A 21,262-nucleotide genomic window follows, 5' to 3' on the forward strand; every position below is an offset into this window, starting at 1 on the left:
TTCCCCTATCTAGACGACTGGTTGTTAAAGGCGGGCTCGCCCCAGACAGTCGTCCACCACCTTCAGATGACGGCAGACCTCCTGCACGAGCTGGGGTTCTCCATCAATGTGCCGAAATCACACCTGTGCCCCTCTCAAAAGCTCCTTTTCATCGGAGCGGTTCTCGACTCGGCGCAGTTTCGGGTCTATCCTCCGGAACGGCGAGTCCAGGATATACAGGCTTTGATTCCCATCTTTCAGCCGTTATCCCGGGTTTCGGTCAGGTTGACGCTGCGGCTGCTGGGGTTGATGGCTTCCTGCATCCTTCTGGTGCATCACGCCCGGTGGCGGATGCGGGCTCTGCAGTGGGACCTGAAGTTTCAGTGGGCCCAGCATCAGGGCAACCTGTCCGACCATGTCTTGATCTCAGAGAGCACTGCAAGACAACTGCAGTGGTGGCTTACGGACCGCGATTGGGTCAGAGGCAGATCCCTCTCCCTTCCCCAACCGGAGCACGTTGTTGTGACGGACACGTCCCTCCAGGGCTGGGGAGGCCACTTGGGAGAGGCAGAGATCGGAGGCATCTGGTCTCCGGCGGAGTCCCGGCTCCATATAAACCTGTTGGAGCTCCGGGCGATTCGTTTGGCACTGAAAGCATTCCTCCCCTTTGTCAACGGGAGTGTAGTGCAGGTGTTCACGGACAACACCAGCGCCCTGTGGTACTGCAACAAGCAGGGCGGGGTGGGGTCGTGGACCCTTTGCCAGGAGGCTCTGCGCCTCTGGCAATGGCTGGAACGTCAGGGCGTGACTCTGACGGTTCGACACCTGGCAGGTTCTCTGAACGCCAGGGCGGACGAACTCAGCCGAAGGTGCTCGATGGATCACGAATGGCGTCTGAACTCGGACGTGGCGCAAGGCCTCTTTCGGCAATGGGTGGAGCCTTGGTTAGATCTATTCGCCACAGAAGAGAACGCGCAATGTCATCAGTTCTGCGCGTTGGAGTTTCCAAGACGGCACTCGCACGGCGACGCCTTTCGGCGCGAGTGGAGTTGCGGTCTGTTATACGCCTTTCCGCCTATACCACTTCTGCCCAGAGTGCTGAAGAAGATCAGGCGCGACCGGGCCCAAGTCATCCTTGTGGCTCCGGACTGGGCTGGAAGGTACTGGTATCCCGAGCTACTCAGCATGTCAGTCGGTCCCCCGATCCGGAGGACCTTCTGTCGCAGCAGCAGGGGACGGTCTTCCACCCGAACCTGTCCAGCCTCCACCTCCATGCGTGGAGATTGAGCGGCGACAGTTGGGGCCATTTGACTTGCCTCCTGAAGTCTGTGATGTGATTCTGGCAGCCAGGCGTTCCTCCACGAAATCGGTATACGCCTGTCGGTGGAACAAGTTTGTGGCATGGTGCACAGCAAAGGCTGTGGATCCTCTCTCTGTCCCTCTTTCTGAGGTTCTTCTCTTCCTTCTTTCTCTTGCCCAGCAGGGCTCTGCTCTGGGCACTATCAAGGGCTACCTTTCTGCCCTTTCGGCCTTTTTGAGGCTGCCTGATCAACCTTCTTTGTTCAAGTCCCCCATTGTAACAAGATTCTTGAAGGGCATCACGCACATGTATCCACCTGTTCCGTTTGTGATGCCCCAGTGGGACTTGAACCTGGTTCTAACCTTCTTGATGTGTGCTCCCTTTGAGCCACTTCATTCCTGTCCTCTCTGTCTCCTGACTTCAAAGACGGCCTTCCTGGTTGCCATCACCTCTGCCAGGAGAGTGAGTGAGCTCCAGGCTCTTTCTGTCAAACCTCCTTTCATGTCCATTCATCCAGAAAAGGTGGTTCTGAGAACTAGACCTTCTTTCCTGCCCAAAGTTGTCTCTGCTTTTCACATCGGGCAGTCCATCACCCTCCCTTCATTCTTCCCACCTCCGCATCCTTTAAAGGATGAAGAGCGGCTCCATCGTCTGGACCCAAAACGTGCGCTTTCATTTTATATGGATCGCACACGCCAGTTCCGGGTGGATGACCAACTGTTTGTTGGCTACATGGGTGCGAAGAAGGGACGGGCGGTACATAAACGGACCATCTCTCGGTGGGTCGTTCTGTGCATCAAAGCGTGCTACTCTTTGGCTCGGAAGGAGCCTCCTGTTGGGCTGAGGGCCCATTCCACTCGGGCCACGGCGGCTACTACTGCCCTGGGCCGGGGAGTCCCCTTGCAGGACATTTGCCAGGCGGCTACGTGGGCCTCGCTGCACACATTTGCGAGGCACTACTGCCTGGACAGTCAAGTCCGGAGGGATGGCTTCTTTGGCCGTTCTGTCCTCCAGGACTTTCTGGTGTAGGATTGTATTGGTTCGCAGACCCACCACCGGGGTTGGTATTGCTGGGGTATCTATTCTAAGGTAAGGAATCTAATACTAACCTGCTTCTTTCAGATGAACAAGTTACTTACCTTCGGTAACGATATATCTGTAAGAAACAGTAGTTAATATTAGATTCCTTACCGCCCCACCCATCCTCCCCGTTCTGCGAACTGATACCTAGGGTTAAGGACATCCCTTTCAGGGCCCTAGTTTCAAATGGCACCAGTGTTGGTTCTCACATGACTCTGCGTGTTCTGGCGCGGAAAAGCTGTGTGCAAACAACTGACGTCAGCGCGCGGAGGCGGCGTCTATATATTCCAGCGACGTCATCCCGGCAGGGGACGCCTGCAGACGACGCCTACCGACGCGCAGGGGTACTGCTACGCAAAAGTTTCCGGATCCAGACTGACGCCTGGGGATATTCTAAGGTAAGGAATCTAATACTAACTACTGTTTCTTACAGATATATCGTTACCGAAGGTAAGTAACTTGTTCGTTAAAGCTATACCACATACATGGCCTTCTGGAAACTCTCAATGATTAACCTCACACATAATGCAGCTACCCATTCCTCTTGTAAGTATTATACATTGTACAACAGTCCCACAGCTATTGACCATTTTTCCCGACACTTGTTAAAGAATATTTTTTTGTATCCTGCTATTTCTCCACAAGTATTATCATGCCTAGGAATCGTTCAACAGCTATAAATGAATAGAGTTTGGGGTGTATGGCTTCTTTACCGTAACTCTTCTCCGTGCTGAATGACAGCAACAGTCAGGTAGCTGAAAGAGACACGTGAGTGATAGATTCCTTACCGTAGAATATCCCCAGGCGTCAGACTGGATCGGGATAGTTTTGCTTAGCAGTACCCTTGCACGTCATTAGGTGGCGTCCTGCTGCTCCGCGTCCGTCATTGGCATCGTCGGCTCCGAGATGACGTTCGCGGAGAGTACTTAGGTGCCTGCCATGCCCGCTGACGCCAGTTCTTTCTTTTTCTGCGCCAGTAAGCGCAGATCCGGATTGAGCACGTACCTTGGTCTCTTTTTGACCACTATTTTGAGACTTTGTCTCCCCAACTTTCTCTTGGTGCACGCAGGGATGCCTGGTTTTAAGTCCTGTGGGACCTGTCGCCGAAGCATGTCGGTAGCGGACCCCCACGATGTTTGCCTCTACTGCCTGGAAGGCCGACCACGACTCCCGGGACTGCCGTGACTGCTGTGTCATTTCTCCCAAGGCCTTACGTGAGCGGCGTCGAAGTTGCTGGAGGTCCAGCATTTATTGTGTCGTCGCTCCCGGTCTAGGGGCCACTCCCAGGACTGCTCGCGGGACCGGAGACATCGCCTTCCGGTAAGCGTCGTTATAAAAAGGTCGAAGAAATGTGTTTGCTCTCCAACGTCCCCTCATTGCTCCTCGGAGTGTCACTCGACCTACCCGCCATTCCCCAGTCCATCGGTGACTCCCGAACAGATGCAAGAATTCCTTGCTGCTTTGGACCACCTTTACAGGCCTCCAGCGCACAGTCTGGCCCCGCGGACCCGTGTCCAGATCCTGCTGGCCCAGCGGTTCCGCCAGCTGCTCCAGACCCGGTGCCACAGGATCCTGCGTTGCCAGCTCCGGCGCCACCCTCGGCTCCAGCCCCGGCGCCACCGTCTGCTCCGCCCCTGCCCCTGTTCCCAGACCATTTTGTTCCGGCTTGGGATCCGCACTGGTAACCGGTGCCATTTGTTCCATCTCCAGCTCCAGTCCGGCCGCCGTGTCCCGCTCCTTCCACGCCAGAGGCAGTCGACGACGTGGAAGGGTCCGAGGATCCGTTTGCTCTGCAATGTGACTCCGAGCTCGATTGGGTAGATGACTTGGACGATGCAGGCGACCTCGATGTCTCTTCTGACCCGGGGTTTGCCTCTCCCCCGCCTAGGATGGAGGAGGGTGCCACCTATATGGGGGTCCTCCATCCGGCTGCTGAGGCCCTGAATCTTGACCTCCCCACGGTGGCCCTCAAGACCAACCTCCTCACCGAGGTGTTCCAGCCAGCGTCTATGGCGGAGCTGCTGCTTCCCTTTAATGACACTCTTACAGAGGTCCTCTTGGGCACTTGGTCGAGGCTGGACACGGGGGCCCTGGTGGATAAAAACATTGCTAGACGCCACCGACTGGCGCCAGTTGACCCCACTTTCTTGACCACTCACCCTATGCCTGAGAGCCTGGTCATTCAGGCCTCAAGGTTGCAGAGTGCCTTTCCCATGGCCCGCCGGATAAGGACTCTAAAAGGCTGGACCAGTTTGGGAAGCGGTTGTTCTCCTCGGCCAGCCTTGGGCTGCGGGCAGTGAACACTGCCTGCTTGTTGGGCCGCTACTCCCACGCGGTGTGGGTCGCTGTTGCTCAGGTGCTGCCTCCGTGTCCTGAGGAGGTGCAGGCTACCCTTTCTCAGGTGATTTGCTGAGGGCAAAGATGCGGCTAAGTACGACATCCGGTGTGGGTTAGACTCCCTGGGCAGGGCGATCTCTACGACCGTGGTGTTGCGGAGCCACGCCTGGTTGCGTTCGACCGGGTTCTCACCCGATGTCCAGAGTTCACTCATGGACATGCCCTTTGACGGCACCCGCCTGTTTGGCGAAAAGGCTGTCAGTGCACTGGAGCGCTTTAAAGACTCGAGGGCTATGGCCAAGTCCCTGGGTCTTTCTACTAGGACCCCGGCCACTCCTGTTTTTTGTTCCTTTCGTGGCCAAGGTAGAGGTACCCATGCACGCTCCTCCAGCAGGCCTGCACAGAGCCAGCCTCAGGGCGGCCGTGATAGGTTCCGCAGGGGCTGGTCGGGGAACCAGTGTGCGGGTCCATCCACTTCCACCCGTGCTGCTTCAGTCTCTAAACCCTCCTAATCTGAGCTTCAGGGAGCACCCCACGCCGGTGGGTGGCAATATCCGCCATTACCTCCCCCACTGACGCGAGATTACGTCAGACAAATGGGTGCTGCAGATAATCTGCAAGAGTTACTTCCTTCTCTTTCAGTCTCCACCCCCAGCAATGCCACCTCGGTGCCAGTGCATGTCGGGGGTTCATTTGGCTAGTCTCCAACAGGAAGTTGCGACCCTCTTGGCCAAGGGAGCCATCGAGTGCATTCCTGGGCCAGAAGTAGGGGGTGGTTGCTATTCCCACTACTTTCTGGTCCCCAAGAAGGACAAAGGGGGTCTGCGTCCTATCTTGGACCTCCGGAAAGTGAATCGCTTCCTCCGGAAGGAGAAGTTCAAGATGCTAACCCTGGCTCAGGTCTTGACTGCTCTCGACCCTGGAGACTGGATGGTACCGTTGGACTTGCAGGACGCATATTTTCACACCCCGTCCTGCCGGCCCATCTGAGTTACCAGCGATTCAAGGTAGGCCAGGAGCATTTTCAGTTTACAGTGCTCCCCTTTGGCCTTACCAGCGCCCCTCGAGTGTTAACGAAAGTGATGGTGGTGGTCGCAGCTCATCTGCGCAGGTCAGGGGTATCAGTCTTCCCCTACCTATCAGTCTTCCCCTACCTCGACGACTGTTTGTTGAAGGCGGGCTCGCCCCAGGCAGTTGTCAACCACCTTCAGACTACGGCCGACCTCCTGAATTTGCTGGGGTTCTCCCTCAACGTGTCGAAGTCTCACCTGAGTCCCTCTCAGACGCTCCCCTTCATTGGAGTGGTTTTGGATTTGACGCAGTTTAGGGTTTATCCTCCCGAGCAGCGAGTCTGGGATATTCAGGCTATGATTCCGATCTTTCAGCCTCTGTCCCGGGTTTCAGTCAGGATGACCCTCCAGCTACTGGGCCTGAAGGCCTCATGCATCCTGCTAATGTGACATGCCAGATGGCATATGCGGGCTCTGTAGTGGGACCTTAAGTTGCAGTGGGCACAGCATCAGGGCAACCTGTCCGATCATGTCCAGATCACGGAGGGCACTGCCAAACCACTGCAGTGGTGGCTCACGAATCTCGATTGGGTCAATGGCAGATCCCTCTCCCTTCCCCAACTGGAGCACACAGTGGTGACGGATGCGTCCCTCCTGGGTTGGGGAGGCCATTTGGGAGAGGCGGAGATCAGAGGCCTCTGGTCTCCGGCGGAGTCCCGGCTCCATATCAACCTTCTGGAGCTGCGGGCAATCCGACTTGCACTGAAGGCATTCCTTCCCTCTGTTCAGGGAAGTGTAGTGCAGGTGTTCACTAACAACACCACCACCATGTGGTATTGCAACCAACAGGGCGGGTGGGGTCCTGGACTCTGTCAGGAGGCTCTGCGCCCCTGGACATGGGTGGAACGTCAAGGCATTACCTTGGTGGTTCAACACCTATCAAGTTCTCTGAACGGCAGGGCGGACGAACTCAGCCGCTGGTGCATGATGGATCACGAATGGCGTTTGCACTCTGACATGGCACAGGGTCTCTTTCAGCAGTGGGGATACCCTTGGTTAGATCTATTCGCCACCGAAGAGAATGCGCAATGTCATCAGTTCTGCACGTTGGAATTTCCAAGGCGGCACTTGCTCGGCGACGCTTTTCGATGCGAGTGGAGTTGCAGTCTGCTGTACGCCTTTCCTCCTATACCACTTCTGCCCAGAGTGCTGAAGAAGATGAGGCGCAACCCTGCCCAGTTATTCTTGTGGCTCCAGACTGGGCTCAAAGAGTATGGTATCCCGAGCTACTCAGTATGAGCATCGATTTCCCCTGATCCGACTGCCTCTTCGGGAGGATCTTCTGTCGCAGCAATAGGGGACGGTCCTCCACCCGAACCTGTCCAGCCTCCAACTCCATGCGAGGAGATTGAGCGGCGACAGTTGACAGCTTTCGACCTTCCTACTGAGGTCTGTACTGTCATTCTGGCAGCCAGGCGTCCCTCCACTAAAACGGTGAACGCCTGCTGATGGAACAGATTTGTGGCATGATGCACAGCAAAGGCTGTGGATCACCTTATGGCCCCCCTTTCTGAGGTTCTTCTGTTTCTTTTGTCTTTGGGCCAGCAGGGCGCTGCTCTGAACACTGTCAAGTTATCTTTCTGCCATTTCCGCCTTCCTGAGGCTTCTTGATCGGCCTTCTCTTTTGAAGTCCCCAGTTGTTAACCGTTTCATCAAAGGCATTGCACAAACGTTCCCTCCCGTGCCTTTCATAATATCTCAATGGGACTTAAATCTTGTCTTGACTTTTCTGATGTGTGCTCCCTTTCAACCTCTTCATAACTGTCCTTTACGTCTTCTTACTCTACAGACTTCTTTCCTGGTAGCTATCACCTCTGCCAGAAGAGTGAGTGATCCCCAGGCTCTTTCTTCTAAACCTCCTTTCCTTTCTGTTGATCCGGACAAGGTGGTTTTACGGACCTGTCCTTCTTTCTTGCCAAAGGTTGTTACGCCCTTCCACATCGTACAGAAAATCACTTTGCCCACCTTCTTTCCGCCTCCGCATCCTTCCAGGGAAGAGGAGAGGCTCCACCGTCTGGACCCAAAACGTGCTCTTGCTTTCTATCTGCAGCGTACACAACAGTTCCGGGTGGATGATCAGCCTTTTGTTGGCTATGTGGGCGCCAAAAAAGGTCTGGCTGTGCACAAATTGACCATTTCCCAGTCGGTCGTTCTGTGCATCAAAGCATGTTACTCCTTGGCCAAGAAGGAGCCTCCTGTTGGGCTGCGTGCTGATTCAACCAGGGCAACTGCAGCCACTACTGCCTTGGGACGAGGCGTTCCCTCGCAGGACTTTTTCCAGGCATCTACGTGGGCCTCGCTGAACACGATTACAAAGCATTACTGCCTTGACAGTCAAGTCCGGAGAGACAGCTTTTTTGGTTGTTCTGTTCTCCTTGACTTCCTGGTGTAATTTTGTTTGCAGACCCACCACCGGGGTTGGTATTGCTGGGCTATCTATTCTAAGGTAAGGAATCTATCACGAACGTGTCTCTTTCAGATGCTCAAGTTACTACTTGTGTAATGATATATCTGTAAGGGACATTAGTTAGTGATAGATTCCTTACCACCCCGCCCATCCTCCTCGTTCTGCGAACTGGTTACTAGGGTTAAGGTCACCCATTTTTAAGGCCTTAGTTTTATGCACCAGTGGTCAGTATCTTGCATGGCTCCTCGTTCCTGACGCGGAAAGTCGTGGACAGAACTGACGTCAGCGCGCATGGGTGGCGCCTAAGTACTCTCCGTGATGTCATCTCGGCGCTGACGACGCCAGTGACTGACGCGGAGCCGCAGGACGCCACCTACTGACGCACAAGGGTACTGCTAAGCAAAACTTTCCGGATTCAGTCTGACGCCTGGGGTATTCTAAGATAAGGAATCTATCACTAACTAATGTCACTTACAGATATATAGTTGAACAAGTAGTAACGTGAGCTTTAGGTATACCTCAAACCTATGAGAATACCAGAGATGTGTAAAGATATTGGCCTTTACAGGAGCTAGGCGGCTTGCACCCTTTGAACATGGTGTGGAAATAAGCCACTTACAAATAATCATTGTCTGCATGTTGTAAGGTCATTTTCTTTTCTAGAGAAATCATCGCAGGAATAGTTGTACATGGGATATCTTACATGAAAAGGTCAGGGTGTGTGCAATCTGTCATTACAACTTCACCCCATATCAGATTTTTACTGTACTAAAATATACATTTTGTATTTTCAGTAATGTTAAGAAGGGCTTCTAAAAGACAGTGAATTGTCTAACTACATGTTTGCCGTTATTCTTTAAGTTTTAATGTTTTATTACTGGAAGCTAATTTCGTCTATCTCGTTTTTCTCAGTTGGCCTTTATTACTGTTTCAATAACTTGTCCGATGCCAGAATTTTTATCATCATGTATGGAGTGACCAGCATGTACTTCTCTGCTGTCATGGTAAGCATCCTATCTTTGTAGGCATTACTTTTTTTCCACCAACCATATTGTGTTAATTCTGACTGTATCTAAACAGATCATCCATTAGTGAAGATGCATTCAAAATGTTCTTGTACCAAAAAAATAAATTGTTCTTTGAGTAATTCTCTACTAAACATAGTCTTCAGTAGACTAAAGTTCGACTTAATTTCCAAGAACCTGTTGATCATATTCTCAGGTTGCTCCTAAAGATTACCTAAGCATAATGTTTTTGCAAATGTTTTTAATTCTTGAATGATTCAGACTGATATGAACATTTGTATTTTTGGGCTTGTTCTGTAGTTGAACAGATGTTTTTTGTTCTCCTTTCTAAAGAATACAGTGTGGCCATGAATGAGATAGGCAGTTAGAGGTTCACCGTACGTCTATCATGCCCATCCTCACATTGAATCCAACATTGAAACTTATTATGTGCCAAGCCTGGTAGTCCATACTGCTGAATGCTAGAAGTGGGCTCTAACACTGGTTAGAATAGGAGGAGGGAGCGCTCTTCTCTCTGCTGGCCTCAGTGAGAGGAGATCATACATTTGTATAGAGACAGACATTTTGATCGGGTAGTAGGGAATCAAAAATGCCAAAAAGTGTGCAACAAAGAAATGGGAAAGCGCATGTTTCAATTCTGCTAATCCATGCAGGGTCAGTAGAGTTTCAATGAGAGGCTGGGAAAAGGGCAGATTATTTGTGGCTAATTTTCTTTAGGATTGCATTTCTGATACTCTACCCATGTAGAAGCAAGGCACCATTGCACCTCTGCTCTATCCAACTCAGGCTTACCCTACAAACAGCTGCAAACAATATATTATTTTGCTTAACTTTTCTACCACCAACATAAAGAAGCGCAGTAGTTCAGAAAGTAACACAAGCTCCTTTCATTTCAGCGATGACTGTAGTAGTCTTGAACACTAATTATTCTGTAGTTATAGTCCTTTTGTTAAATATGTATACACTGACTAAAAATGTGCTTTCAATAACAATAGGTGCGTCTGATGCTGGTCCTGGCCCCAGTTATGTGCATCCTTTCTGGCATTGGTGTTTCTCAAGTGCTTTCCACATATATGAAGAACCTGGATGTTAGCAGGCCGGATAAGAAAACCAAAAAGCAGCAGGACTCTACCTACCCAATCAAAAACGAGGTGACGTTCTAAAGCAGTTCAAGATCTGCACATTGTTTTGTTTGTCAGATGTAGAATTAGTTATTCAAGCCAACCTTGTATTGAAGAGCACAAGTGTAAGGGTTGTATTAATTGCAATAGCGCTTTTATCTTGTGAAATATCTTTAATACCTTGTGTGAGAAAAAACTGAAAGAAAAATGTGCCATGCCAATTCTCTAGGACCTGTTCGACTTGAGCAGAAAGGTAATCCGAGCTATTAAAATAGGCCGTTAAAATGCCACTTACTTGCTAACCTTTGAATTTAAGGGGGTAATGTGATTGCACCTTCAGGGGTTACTTTTGGGGGACGGTGTGGGGGTTGAACATCTGGTTCAGACAGCACAGGTATCCCATGGAATAAATAGATTGTCTAATCAGTATTAGACTTTGTATAGAAAGGAATATGAATGTTATTAGTATTATGCAAAACTGCTCAATGGCTCACTTTTCTGTTTGTATTATGTTTCTTCTACCTGCACCTGGGGAAACCAGGCTGGCACTAGATTTAAACTATAATTTAACCTAGTCATCTTTTATAAATGAGACTGGTGTGCACCTTTGAAATTCTTATGAGGTCTCTTTCTTGTTCAGGAACTCACATGGGTTGATGTTTTCCCTGGCACAGTATGTTGCGAGTGGAATAACACGAGCACATTCTGGCCTGGTGATTTCTGCAAAAAAAACATGATGGACGAAATGCTGAACAAATCAAACATTCTCCCCCAGTCACAGATCTGGGTTAAATCCATTGGGTTTTTGCATGCCATGGCATTCCAGTTTAGACCCACCCATATGCAAATCAGTCTTGACCCTGCGCACCATGGGAACAGTCCAGCTGGATCTGCCAGGCCCTCTCTGGTCTAGAAGCAAGCATCCTGGAACCGGTTTCAGGGCATCACCCTTCATCAGCCAGGCTAGCTTGAATTTGGCGGTGACTGGAGGGGAGTGATTAAAAGTTTTAGCACTCTGACCTTCATCTTGTGTTTGCTATGTTTGCCCTAAGTGGCCATGGATATGCCCAGACGTGGGTCCCTTGCTCGCTATGCCACTGGATTCAAACTATCCTGGCTGATAAGGGTTGCTACCCTGAAACCGGTCCCAGGATGCTTGTTTCCGGTCCAGAGAGGACCTGGTCTGGCAGTTCAGCTAGACTGTTCCCATGAGGAGCAGGGTCAACCCTGACTTGCATGGAGTTAGGTCCAAACTGGGGTGGAGTAGTGAGCAAAAGAACACGTTTCATCACTCAGACCATCATCTTATTATGTTTGCTAGGCCTGATGATTTCTGGCTGGCCTTTGGCAATTCGAGAACTGTGGCTCTTGTCTTGTAGGGCAGCTGTGCTAGCAAATCCTCCAGGCAAAGGGCAGCTGGCAGAGTTGTGCTGGCCTTGATGACAATGTAGAGAGGGACAATGTCTTCTTTGCACATTAGGAGCATCGCTATAGTGATGACCTATCTTAAGCACAACTTGTTTTGGGTTACAGAGGGCTTATAAAGTTTAAAGCCTACCTCGGAGTGTGAGGTCACACTGGCTTCATGTCTGCGGGATGTAGTGTCCCGCAACAATGACTGCCACTTCCCAGGGTGCTTTTGCAGGATCACATGAGCCTCATCCTATCGGGTATGTCTTGCCGGGACACAATTGAAATTTTCTCTTGCTATACTATGTTGAGTACTGCTTGGTGTTCAGCTTTGGGTCAGTCTGGGCCAATGAGTCTTCTTTGGGAGGACTTGGCAGCATAAAGTATATCATGGGCATGTGAGATCTCTGGTGGAGAGAGGTTCTAAATGTGCAATGCAGCCTACATTCTCCTCTGCAGAACTCAGCTGTACAAAAGGGGGTGGTGATGGACGGAGCATCTGAACCAATCAAACACTCACACCCAGTCAACTGATCTGGGTTTAATCCATCACCGTTCTTTAGCCCACTCTCCCACCCCACCCCAGTTCAGATATGGCCATATGCAAATCAGTCTGACCCTGTGCCTCATGGGAACAGTCCAGCCCGAACTGCCAAGCCATGCCTTCCCTGGACCGGAAACAAGCTTCCTAGGACCGGTTTCTGGCATTACAGCCGTCTTCAGCCAGGCTTCCTTGAATCCAGTGGCAAAGTGAGCAAGGGACTCACGTCTGAGCATACCCTGCCAAATTATGGCGAACAAAGCGGTACACAAGGGGGTGGTTTTACCCCTTGTTTTTCGGCTTGTTCTCGATCTCTGACACCATATCTAAATCAATTTCCCCATGTTCAAGCTTACCAACCCACTTAGATTCTGTTTTACCCATATCATCTGGTATCTTTGCTAATAACTCTTAATAGAAATCTTTAATTTTACTATCTGGATTTTCCATCGGATTCAATATAGGGATCAGGTCCATGTTGCTAAGGCCTATAGGAAACCCTCTAATTCGATTTTGGATTTGTGAATATTTAAAACAAGAGTTTTGATGTATACCAAATTTTTGAACTAACTCTAAGAAAGATTTCCGTTCCGTATTGGAGTATAAATCTGCTAATACTACAATCCCCGCCTGTGCCCATTTCCTAGCCATTCCATCATACACTGTTCATGCCAGAAAATCAGAGTGCCAGAGTGAGGTATATTTATTATATCTACTAACTTTGCAGCATTTTTCACTTTTTTCCAAATCCTTATCACCATTTGGATGTATTTATAGCTGAGATTTTTATTTAAGATGTCTGTTTGTCATTGTAACAGTCCCTTAGCCGCCTTACCCATGGCCAATTGATATATTGTGGGGATTTGAGATCGTTCCACATCATCCCTTTGAGGTTGATATAGTGTCCCCAATTGTTGCATGGCCGTAGCCCAATAATACAACTGTACACTAGGGGCCCCCATCCTCCCCGATCCCTTGGTAGCGGCAAATATTTATACGCTCGGTGCACTTCTTGATACCCCCAAATAAATTTGGAGAATAATGCCTCAATTCTATTTATTTTAGTAGCAGCAAGCTCCAGTGTTATTTCCCGAATAAGATACAGAATGTTTGGAAAGATCTTCACCTTAATTACATTTATTCGACTAATGATTGTAAGATGTAAGTTATTGATACGCATCAGGTCATTATTTATTATTTGCAATATTGGATCAATATTATTCGCCCAAAGTGCGCTGATATCAGCTGTTATTTCAACCCCTAAATATGTTGCTGTCTTAACTACACGTGGGTTTTTGAATAAATCGTGTTTTAGTATTATTTAAAAGATATCCAGATTTTTGTCCAAATTCAACTGCCAAGCTTTCGATTTCCTTCATAGCAGTTCGAGGTTCAGCTGTAATAATCACGATGCCATCTGTATATGCTAAAATTTTGGTCTCATAATCACAGATTTTAACTGGTTTTATCACAAAATAGGGGAGCAAGGACATCCTTGACGCGTTTATTTATTTATTTATTTATGGGCTTGTAACGCGCCGGCATCACACCCGAAGGTGTATCTCCGCGCAGTGCTGTGAAGAAACAGGTCGGGCAGCGCTCCAACTAGAATAGAGTTGTCTTTAGGCATTTCCTGAAAGCTAGATGACTCGTTCCCCTAGCTATCTCTATCCTCCTAGAAGTATGTCCCATAATTGAATCTGGGCATGTGGCTTAAAATACATTGCCTGAAGGGCCTTCACTATTCCAAAACCAAATACCCCTATTGACATAGATATTGCCAGGCCACTCGGTCAAAGGCTTTCTCCGTTTCCAGGAAGACCACATCCATTTCAACCTTATCCACCTCTGCTATATCCAAGATTGAAATAACCCGCCTTGTATGGTCTGTGGTCCCCCTGCCGGGAACAAAGCCATGTTGCCAAGGTGATATGAGAGCAACAATGGTCTTTTGTAGTCGAGGGGCCATTATTTTTTAGTACACTTTAGCGTCCGTATTCATAAGTGATATTGGCCGATGCGATGATGGTACTTCTGGAGATTTTTTTTTTTAAAAGACCACCACATCCGTATCGTGACACGAGACGGGGGGAATCCCTGTATATTGAATACTAACAAATAAATCTTGCATGATACGGAGAATTTGAGGCAGTAGTAGTCTATTAATCTCCAAGGAGATTTTATCAGGGCCTGTAGCTTTACCTAATGCAAGATATGTCCGTGCCTCCTGAACTTCTTCATTAGTTATTTCACTTTTCAATTCTATGGCAGCCTCAGAATCTAACCGTGGTAAAAAGGGATATTCCTCTACTCTTTCGTCCTATTCGTGAGCTGCCACTAAACTTTCGTCTGAATGATAAAGTTTAGTATAGAATTCCTTGAATACACCAATTATTTCTTGCGAATCAGATACTACCTGGTCAGTACTATCCCTCATTTTACCTATATTATTTCTAACCTATTATTTCTAACCAATTTCTGCCGTGTTCTACGTGCCAAAAGACGCCCTGTGGCCTCCCCATATTCATATAGCTCCCATCAATACGCTTGGAACATCTGGGCAATTTTATTCTGAAAATGTGTATTTATTTCTGATTTAGCTATAGCTAGTTTGGTCATTTGTTCAGCTATTAAGCACCCCAGACCGCCCTTATTAATTACCTGTATATGTTCTACCTCTAATTTGGATAAATTATTAATTAGTAGATCAATTTGCGTTTTACGCTGCTTTTGACTGAGAGCTGCATATCCTATGACCTGACCTCTCAAGGCCGCTTTAAACGTATCCCAGACTATCTCCCGGGATGCGCTGTACCTACTGCAATCGAAAAAATATTGTGACCGCTGTTTAATAAAAATACAGAATTCGTCATCTGAAAGACCACTGAGCCCCTTTGTCTACCTTTCTTAATCTGTTAACTCTAATTTCAAGGGGTTGTGGTCAGAATATAGTTGAGGTAGTTTATTAATATCTAAACTACCTATCAGTAAATGAGAGACAAGGAAATAGTCCAACCGTACGAACTTCCTATGCGGATAGGAAAAATATGTGAACCCCAGATATGCTGGGTGTTTTTCTGTCCAGATATCATACAGGCCATGTGTATCCGTAAATGCCCGGATTGCTCTATATACCCGTGGTTTCCTTCCTACATATGTTTGTGTCTGAGCATTCATCACATCCTGGTGTATATTGAAGTCCCCGCATACTATCAAACGCTGAGACCAACTAGCTAATTCCACTTCCAATACCCTCCAGTTATCGGCATCATCTAGGTTAGAGCCATAGATATTCACAATTGTAAGACCATTAGATAATTCTACTATTGCCCAGCGCCCCACTTGTCCACAGATGATCGTATTACTGACAGATCCCGTTGCCTATAATATATCGCTACCCCTCTAATGATTGTATCCTGAAAAGAACAAGCCGCTAGGGAATATCCCCTGATCTCTAAGAGGTACGTATTCCGCCATGGTATATGGGTTTCTTGCAAACATATTATATCTGGACTCAATGTTCTTATTATTTCAAAGACCTTTTCCCTTTTTTTCTGTCATTTAAGCCTGCCACATTAAATGAATAGATCCTAAATGTATCCATACTTGGTACTATTAGTTCCCTTATCTGACCATTGATACTCTTGCATCCCAGATTGATAGTTTTGAATACAAATAGATAGCTCTGATTTCTGTTTTTTATTTTGCTTACCTTGCCCCTGACCCCTCCCCCCGCTAACCGTCCCCTCCCCCCGTCCCCCTAACACTACCCCTCCCCCCCCTCCCGCCCAGCCCCATCATCTATCCCTGTGCCCCCCCTCTCCCTGAGCCCCTGAGGGGGATTGGTGTTTACTTTAACTGCAAAATGAGACTCGTTTTTATAGTAAGTTATGTGACCATCTTGCCTGGATACAATGAGTGTGAAAGGAAAGGGTGTAATATTTTGGTAATACACAAAAAATTGCAAATTAACTGTACACATTTGAGAATATATCAGCAGTTGGGAAAGAAAAAGATTTTTTCTGTAATTCGGATGTGTGGTGGCAACAAAGATTTTAATATGATCAAAACATCCTGGGGATGCGCAAATTATACATATTCACTGAAACCAGATTTCTGATTATCATTTGTGTGCTATGTAGTTGTATCGGTAAAATTTAGTTTGTGAAAACATAGTGCCCCTTTCAATGGAAAATGTGCTAGCTGTAAATTACAGTGCATTACTGCATGATGCTTCAGCAGTATATTTGCGACTGCATGCTCAAAAAATGCACCACCAGCAGCATACTACACCCTTACCATTCCTGCTGAACAGATTTGCTAACTTTTATGTGAAGCCAGAATCTTTCACAATCACTGCTGATTTAGTGATGGTAACATTGATTTCAGCACCTCTACTCTGAAAATTATTCCAGCACCACTGGTGCGAAGTTGCGAGCAAAAGTTTAAAACAAAGCCTTGCAAGTATTCCCAATGAAGACTCCAAGTGAACCTTCCAATATGTTTTTTCTTCACTTCACAAAGCCACTTCAATAGAGAATGAGATCACTACTCGTGATGATACTCAGTCATCCCACCTAAATATGACTTTCACAGCATAAATGGAGAAATATTGAAATATGGATGTGGCCTAGCGACCTGAGCTGCTGACTTTAGCGATGGCGAACCTAGTTTAAGTTCCGTCATTGGCTCTGGGCAAATCACTTAACGTCATATTCATTTTATTTTAAGAACAGGAGGTTAAGTAAGGTAATCTCGTGCTCATATAAAGTACTCCAAGCCCTTGTGCCTTGTTCATACTAAAAATATATATATATATATATATATATATATATATATATATATATATATATATATATATATATATATATATATATATATATAAATCCAATATGCCGATATTTTTTAGATGCTTTGAAATTTGAATGAGCAGGTGTCACAGGCCAGCACCTCACTCTGAAAAGTGTTTCAGCTCGGGTTCAGTACACAATCTGCTACTTTTATGGACAGATTAATATCTTGACCGTAGTCCGATAAAGACATATCAAAGGGCGTGGTTGAGCTTGTGACATTTACAAACAATTGCGGTTTGAGAGTCGCACAAAAAATCTAAAAGAATGTTATTTGGTAGGTCACAGCATTTTGAAAGCATGTTTACTAGTGCATTAAAACATTGCTTCCTCGCCTCATGTCAGTTAAAGTTAGATGGGTCGCAAAAGTTTCATTTGATCTAAAAATTGGTTTGTAGTTTTAAAAAGTTTGAGAAGCATTATGCTAGAGAGTACAACAGAAGAGCTATGTGTTGTGTATTTTGCCCCAGGCCCATTTTATTCTATTGTTAGAAGAACAAGCGAGTTACTTTTACTAGACTTATTGAGTGAATTCTTTCCCATATCAGTTGGCATAGGCCGCGGTTGGTTGTATGTGTTTTCATGAGACCCCAAACACCATTCTCAATAATTTAAAGAAGATGCTAGCTAGCATTTATCTCTGTTGCCGCTTATCAGTTAACTATGGTCATTAGTAACTGATTAATGTTGAAATGGCTCTTTGGTGGTCGACTAATGTGAATGTGTGGCTTCAAATCAGTATGCAGCAGAATACTTTCAGGACGACGGAGATTGGCATGTAACTGCCCTTCAGTCCATAAGGTTTAATGCGTATATTTGGGACAGTGATAGATAGGTGCTTGGTTTCGCATAGTCAGATTTTTCTAATTAAAATGGTGAACTGAAAATGTTGAATTAATAAGACTTTTTTTATTTAATTGTTTTAACTTCTTCTCCTAAACATTTGCAATTTAGCACCAAAATCCGAAAGGGTGAAGCAGATGTATGCAGAAATTAGAGGAAATTTGTAGGAAAGTGAACCTTTTTGTCATGGTCACCCCACCTTTTTGCCTCTGGTACTGATGTTTTTCGACGGATGTGCACTGTGACCCTGCTTACCAGGCTGCAGTGCCGGTACTCTTTCCCTACAAACAAGTTAAAATGGTCAATATTAACACAATTGGCACACACTTTAGCAACCAAATAAACCTGTAGGAAGTGGTACCCCGGGTACCTAGGGCATGGGTACTAAAGAGGGTGCCTTAGGGCTGCAACATGTATTATGCCAACCTAAGGGACCTCCACACAAATTGCTTGGTTGCTGCCATTGTAGACTGCATGTCATGGTGCAAAGTCACTGCATGTAGGAAGCTGACTCTGTGTGATATACCAATAATTGGTTGTATCATGTAAATAGTGGAGAGATTCCTCCAGAATTTAAACCCAAAGTGCTCTTTTTGTGGCTGTGTGGTCGAGCAGCCTTAGGCCTAACACAGAGGAGTTTAAGACCTGTGTTATACTCACATTGACCAATTAACGAAACGCGACTCAAAAAGAAGAGCCACACCACTGTTCTAAAACAAGAAGCTTCTTTCTAGATTGATATGTACTTTCAAAGGTAAGTATGTTTTTGAATAAAAATACCTTTAACTTTAAAAAGTGGATACTTAGTTCACTTATTGCATTCAGTTCAGCAGTGTTAACCTAAGGAAGGAAAACAGAAATGCAGTTTGGATAGTAAGTCCCTGACTTACAAATCAAGTTTTCAGGGTCTTGGGTCAACACCATGCAAGGTTCAAGTTAGCACCAACACTGCACCACCAGCGGGGGCAGACAGGTGCGGAGGTCAAATTCAACTCATCCTTCCAAGAGAAAATGCAAGAAGACTTGGAAACCTACTTCTTTAGAGACAAAGGTTCAGGTACCCTCTCTTCAAGGAGAAGACCTGTACCCTCTTGAGGGAACCTTTGCCCTAGGATTTATGTGACTTAATGGGCAGAACTCCTTAGTGAGATGTCCCTTAATGTGGCACAGTTCGGTCTGCAGCCTTTGGGGGCCCTTCTTAGTAACTCATGCCCTAGGTACTAGGGGTACCATTTACTATGGACATATAGAGAGTGCTTAACCCCTTCACTGCGGCGGCTATTCCGCCGCAGTGCTAAGGGGGCGGGGCGGGGCGGAAATGCGGCTGGCGCATGCTGGTGACGGAACCGCTCCGTCACCAGCGTCGGTTGCGCTGTGCTTATGACGGAGTATTTCCGTCATGGCCCCGCCCGCTCAATAGAACTCTCAGCGCAGGCGCGGAATTCGCTCCGCGCAGGAGCGTCGGGCAGGCCATGACGGAACCGCTCCGTCATCAGCACAGCACCACCGCAGCTGATGACGGAGCGGTTCCGTCATCAGCAGGGGAGGGGTTAAAGTATAGCCAATTGGCGGTACATTTGTATTGTTTTTGGGAAAGAGATCTGGCACTGGGAACCTGGTTAGCAGGAACCCAGTGCCCTTCCAGTCTAAATCACGCCAATGGCCAGGCAAAAAGTCTGAGTGGCCATGTCAACAAGCATTTACAATGCAATGGTCTCGGCCTTGTTAAAGTTAGAGCTATTGGCATTGCTCATGACATTATTTGTATTTATGTTTTTGTTTTTAAAACCTAAATAAATGGCATTGTCATTTACCATGCCAATAGCTTAATCGCTTGCAAATGCGAGACCTATTGCATTTGCACCCACAGTCATTCACATAGAGCCACCCACACAGAGCCACCCTCCCACACAGAGCCACACGCACCCACACACACAGAGCCACACGCACCCACACACACAGAGAGCCCCACACACACACACCTCTCTGCTCAGTAACGCCCTAGGGAACAGAGGCACAAACAGCACTGGATGCAGGCTGTCATTGCGCGTGATGTATATAGTTCACGCACCTGCAACGGAGGAGCATAACACAAGTATGCTCTGTTTAATGACAGCTAGGACTCAAATGTCGCGGGCTAGAAAAGTTATGTAAAGAGTTTGGCGAGCCACCGAGCCAAATGAATGGACATTCTACCCCTGTTTGTGCTCAAGATGAATACCTAGACATTTTTTCAAATATGACGTTGTTTACATTAAATTGAATAGAGCACAATTTACATTCGCTCCTGTTTTGCCCAGAAGTTACCATCAGGTTTCAACTGGTGGTAATTTCCTGCACACAAGAATATAACCAGCGGGGCAGCACTCTCTGTTAAACACATATTTTTAGCTGTTAATTATATCGACCACGCCTCTTTGAGAAACCCTTACACCCCTCCTTCCCCCCGCGTTTTCACATCCCACTTAAAGCCCTGTCTAAACCCTCGGTGCATTCACCAGCCAGATATCGCTGTTGGGCAGCCTTTTTTGTTATCATTCGATTGCAATGGTTTTTATTAACTGTGCAAATAAAGTTTATTATTATGGACTGTTGGGCAGTTAGGAGTTGTGCGATGTTTATCACACCAGCTAATTAGCAGGTGGCATAACGTTTGCACCCCCTGGTAACTTTTGGCATGTCAAACCTGCTTAAATTAAATGGATAAAATAGTTTTAGTAGTTAGGGTGACGTGGATTTTGGTGGATAAGGGGTGTCGATAAATACCAATAATCCTCCGAGGCATTGGTTGCCTGTCCATAAGGAGCATCGGGGGGCACTGGATACATTTTTGAAAGTTTCTGTAAAGCTTTTGTTTACGCCACCCCGATTGACCCCCCACTTCAGGCGTGTAGCAGGGGTATGGCTGTCAAGGGTGCAGCAGGTGCAGCCGCACCAAGTCAGGGGTGGGAAGAGGAGCCCTGTGTCCTCCAGATATGGCTGTCCTTTAATATTCAGTGAGTTCCCTCGGACGCCTGTTTGCCATCCTTGCATTAGGGCTCAGTGCGCCCTTGCTACACGCACAGTCTTGAAACTAACGTCCTCATGTACATTAGTTTCATTACTTTGGCGTCAATTAGGGCAAGGATGACCTGAACTCCTCTAACTAGATATTTTGGGGCAGCTAAGCAGAAAGTGGATCTTAATAAAAAAATGTTGATCTGGGTTGCCATCTGGTCGCTCTCCACACAGCTGTTGGCATGAGCGGATTGTTTTAACTTAGTCAAATCTTATCGCAGTTTTACTTTGTATTTTCATAA

General features: G+C 47.2%; 1 protein-coding gene across 2 annotated transcripts in view; it reads left to right on the forward strand.

Moving 5' to 3' along the window:
* Window positions 1-21,262, forward strand: part of LOC147732864 (dolichyl-diphosphooligosaccharide--protein glycosyltransferase subunit STT3A) — a 163,708-nt gene that overhangs the window by 96,010 nt on the left and 46,436 nt on the right. For both annotated transcript variants that reach the window (XM_086957405.1, XM_086957406.1), the window contains exons 11-12: window positions 9,086-9,177; window positions 10,194-10,349. In XM_086957405.1, the coding sequence (XP_086813531.1) occupies window positions 9,086-9,177; window positions 10,194-10,349 (248 nt within the window). The remainder of the gene's footprint in view (window positions 1-9,085; window positions 9,178-10,193; window positions 10,350-21,262) is intronic.

The sequence above is a fragment of the Lissotriton vulgaris genome, chromosome 2_1, assembly GCF_964263255.1.
Source record: "Lissotriton vulgaris chromosome 2_1, aLisVul1.2, whole genome shotgun sequence".
In the NCBI taxonomy this organism is placed as follows: Eukaryota; Metazoa; Chordata; class Amphibia; order Caudata; family Salamandridae; genus Lissotriton; species Lissotriton vulgaris.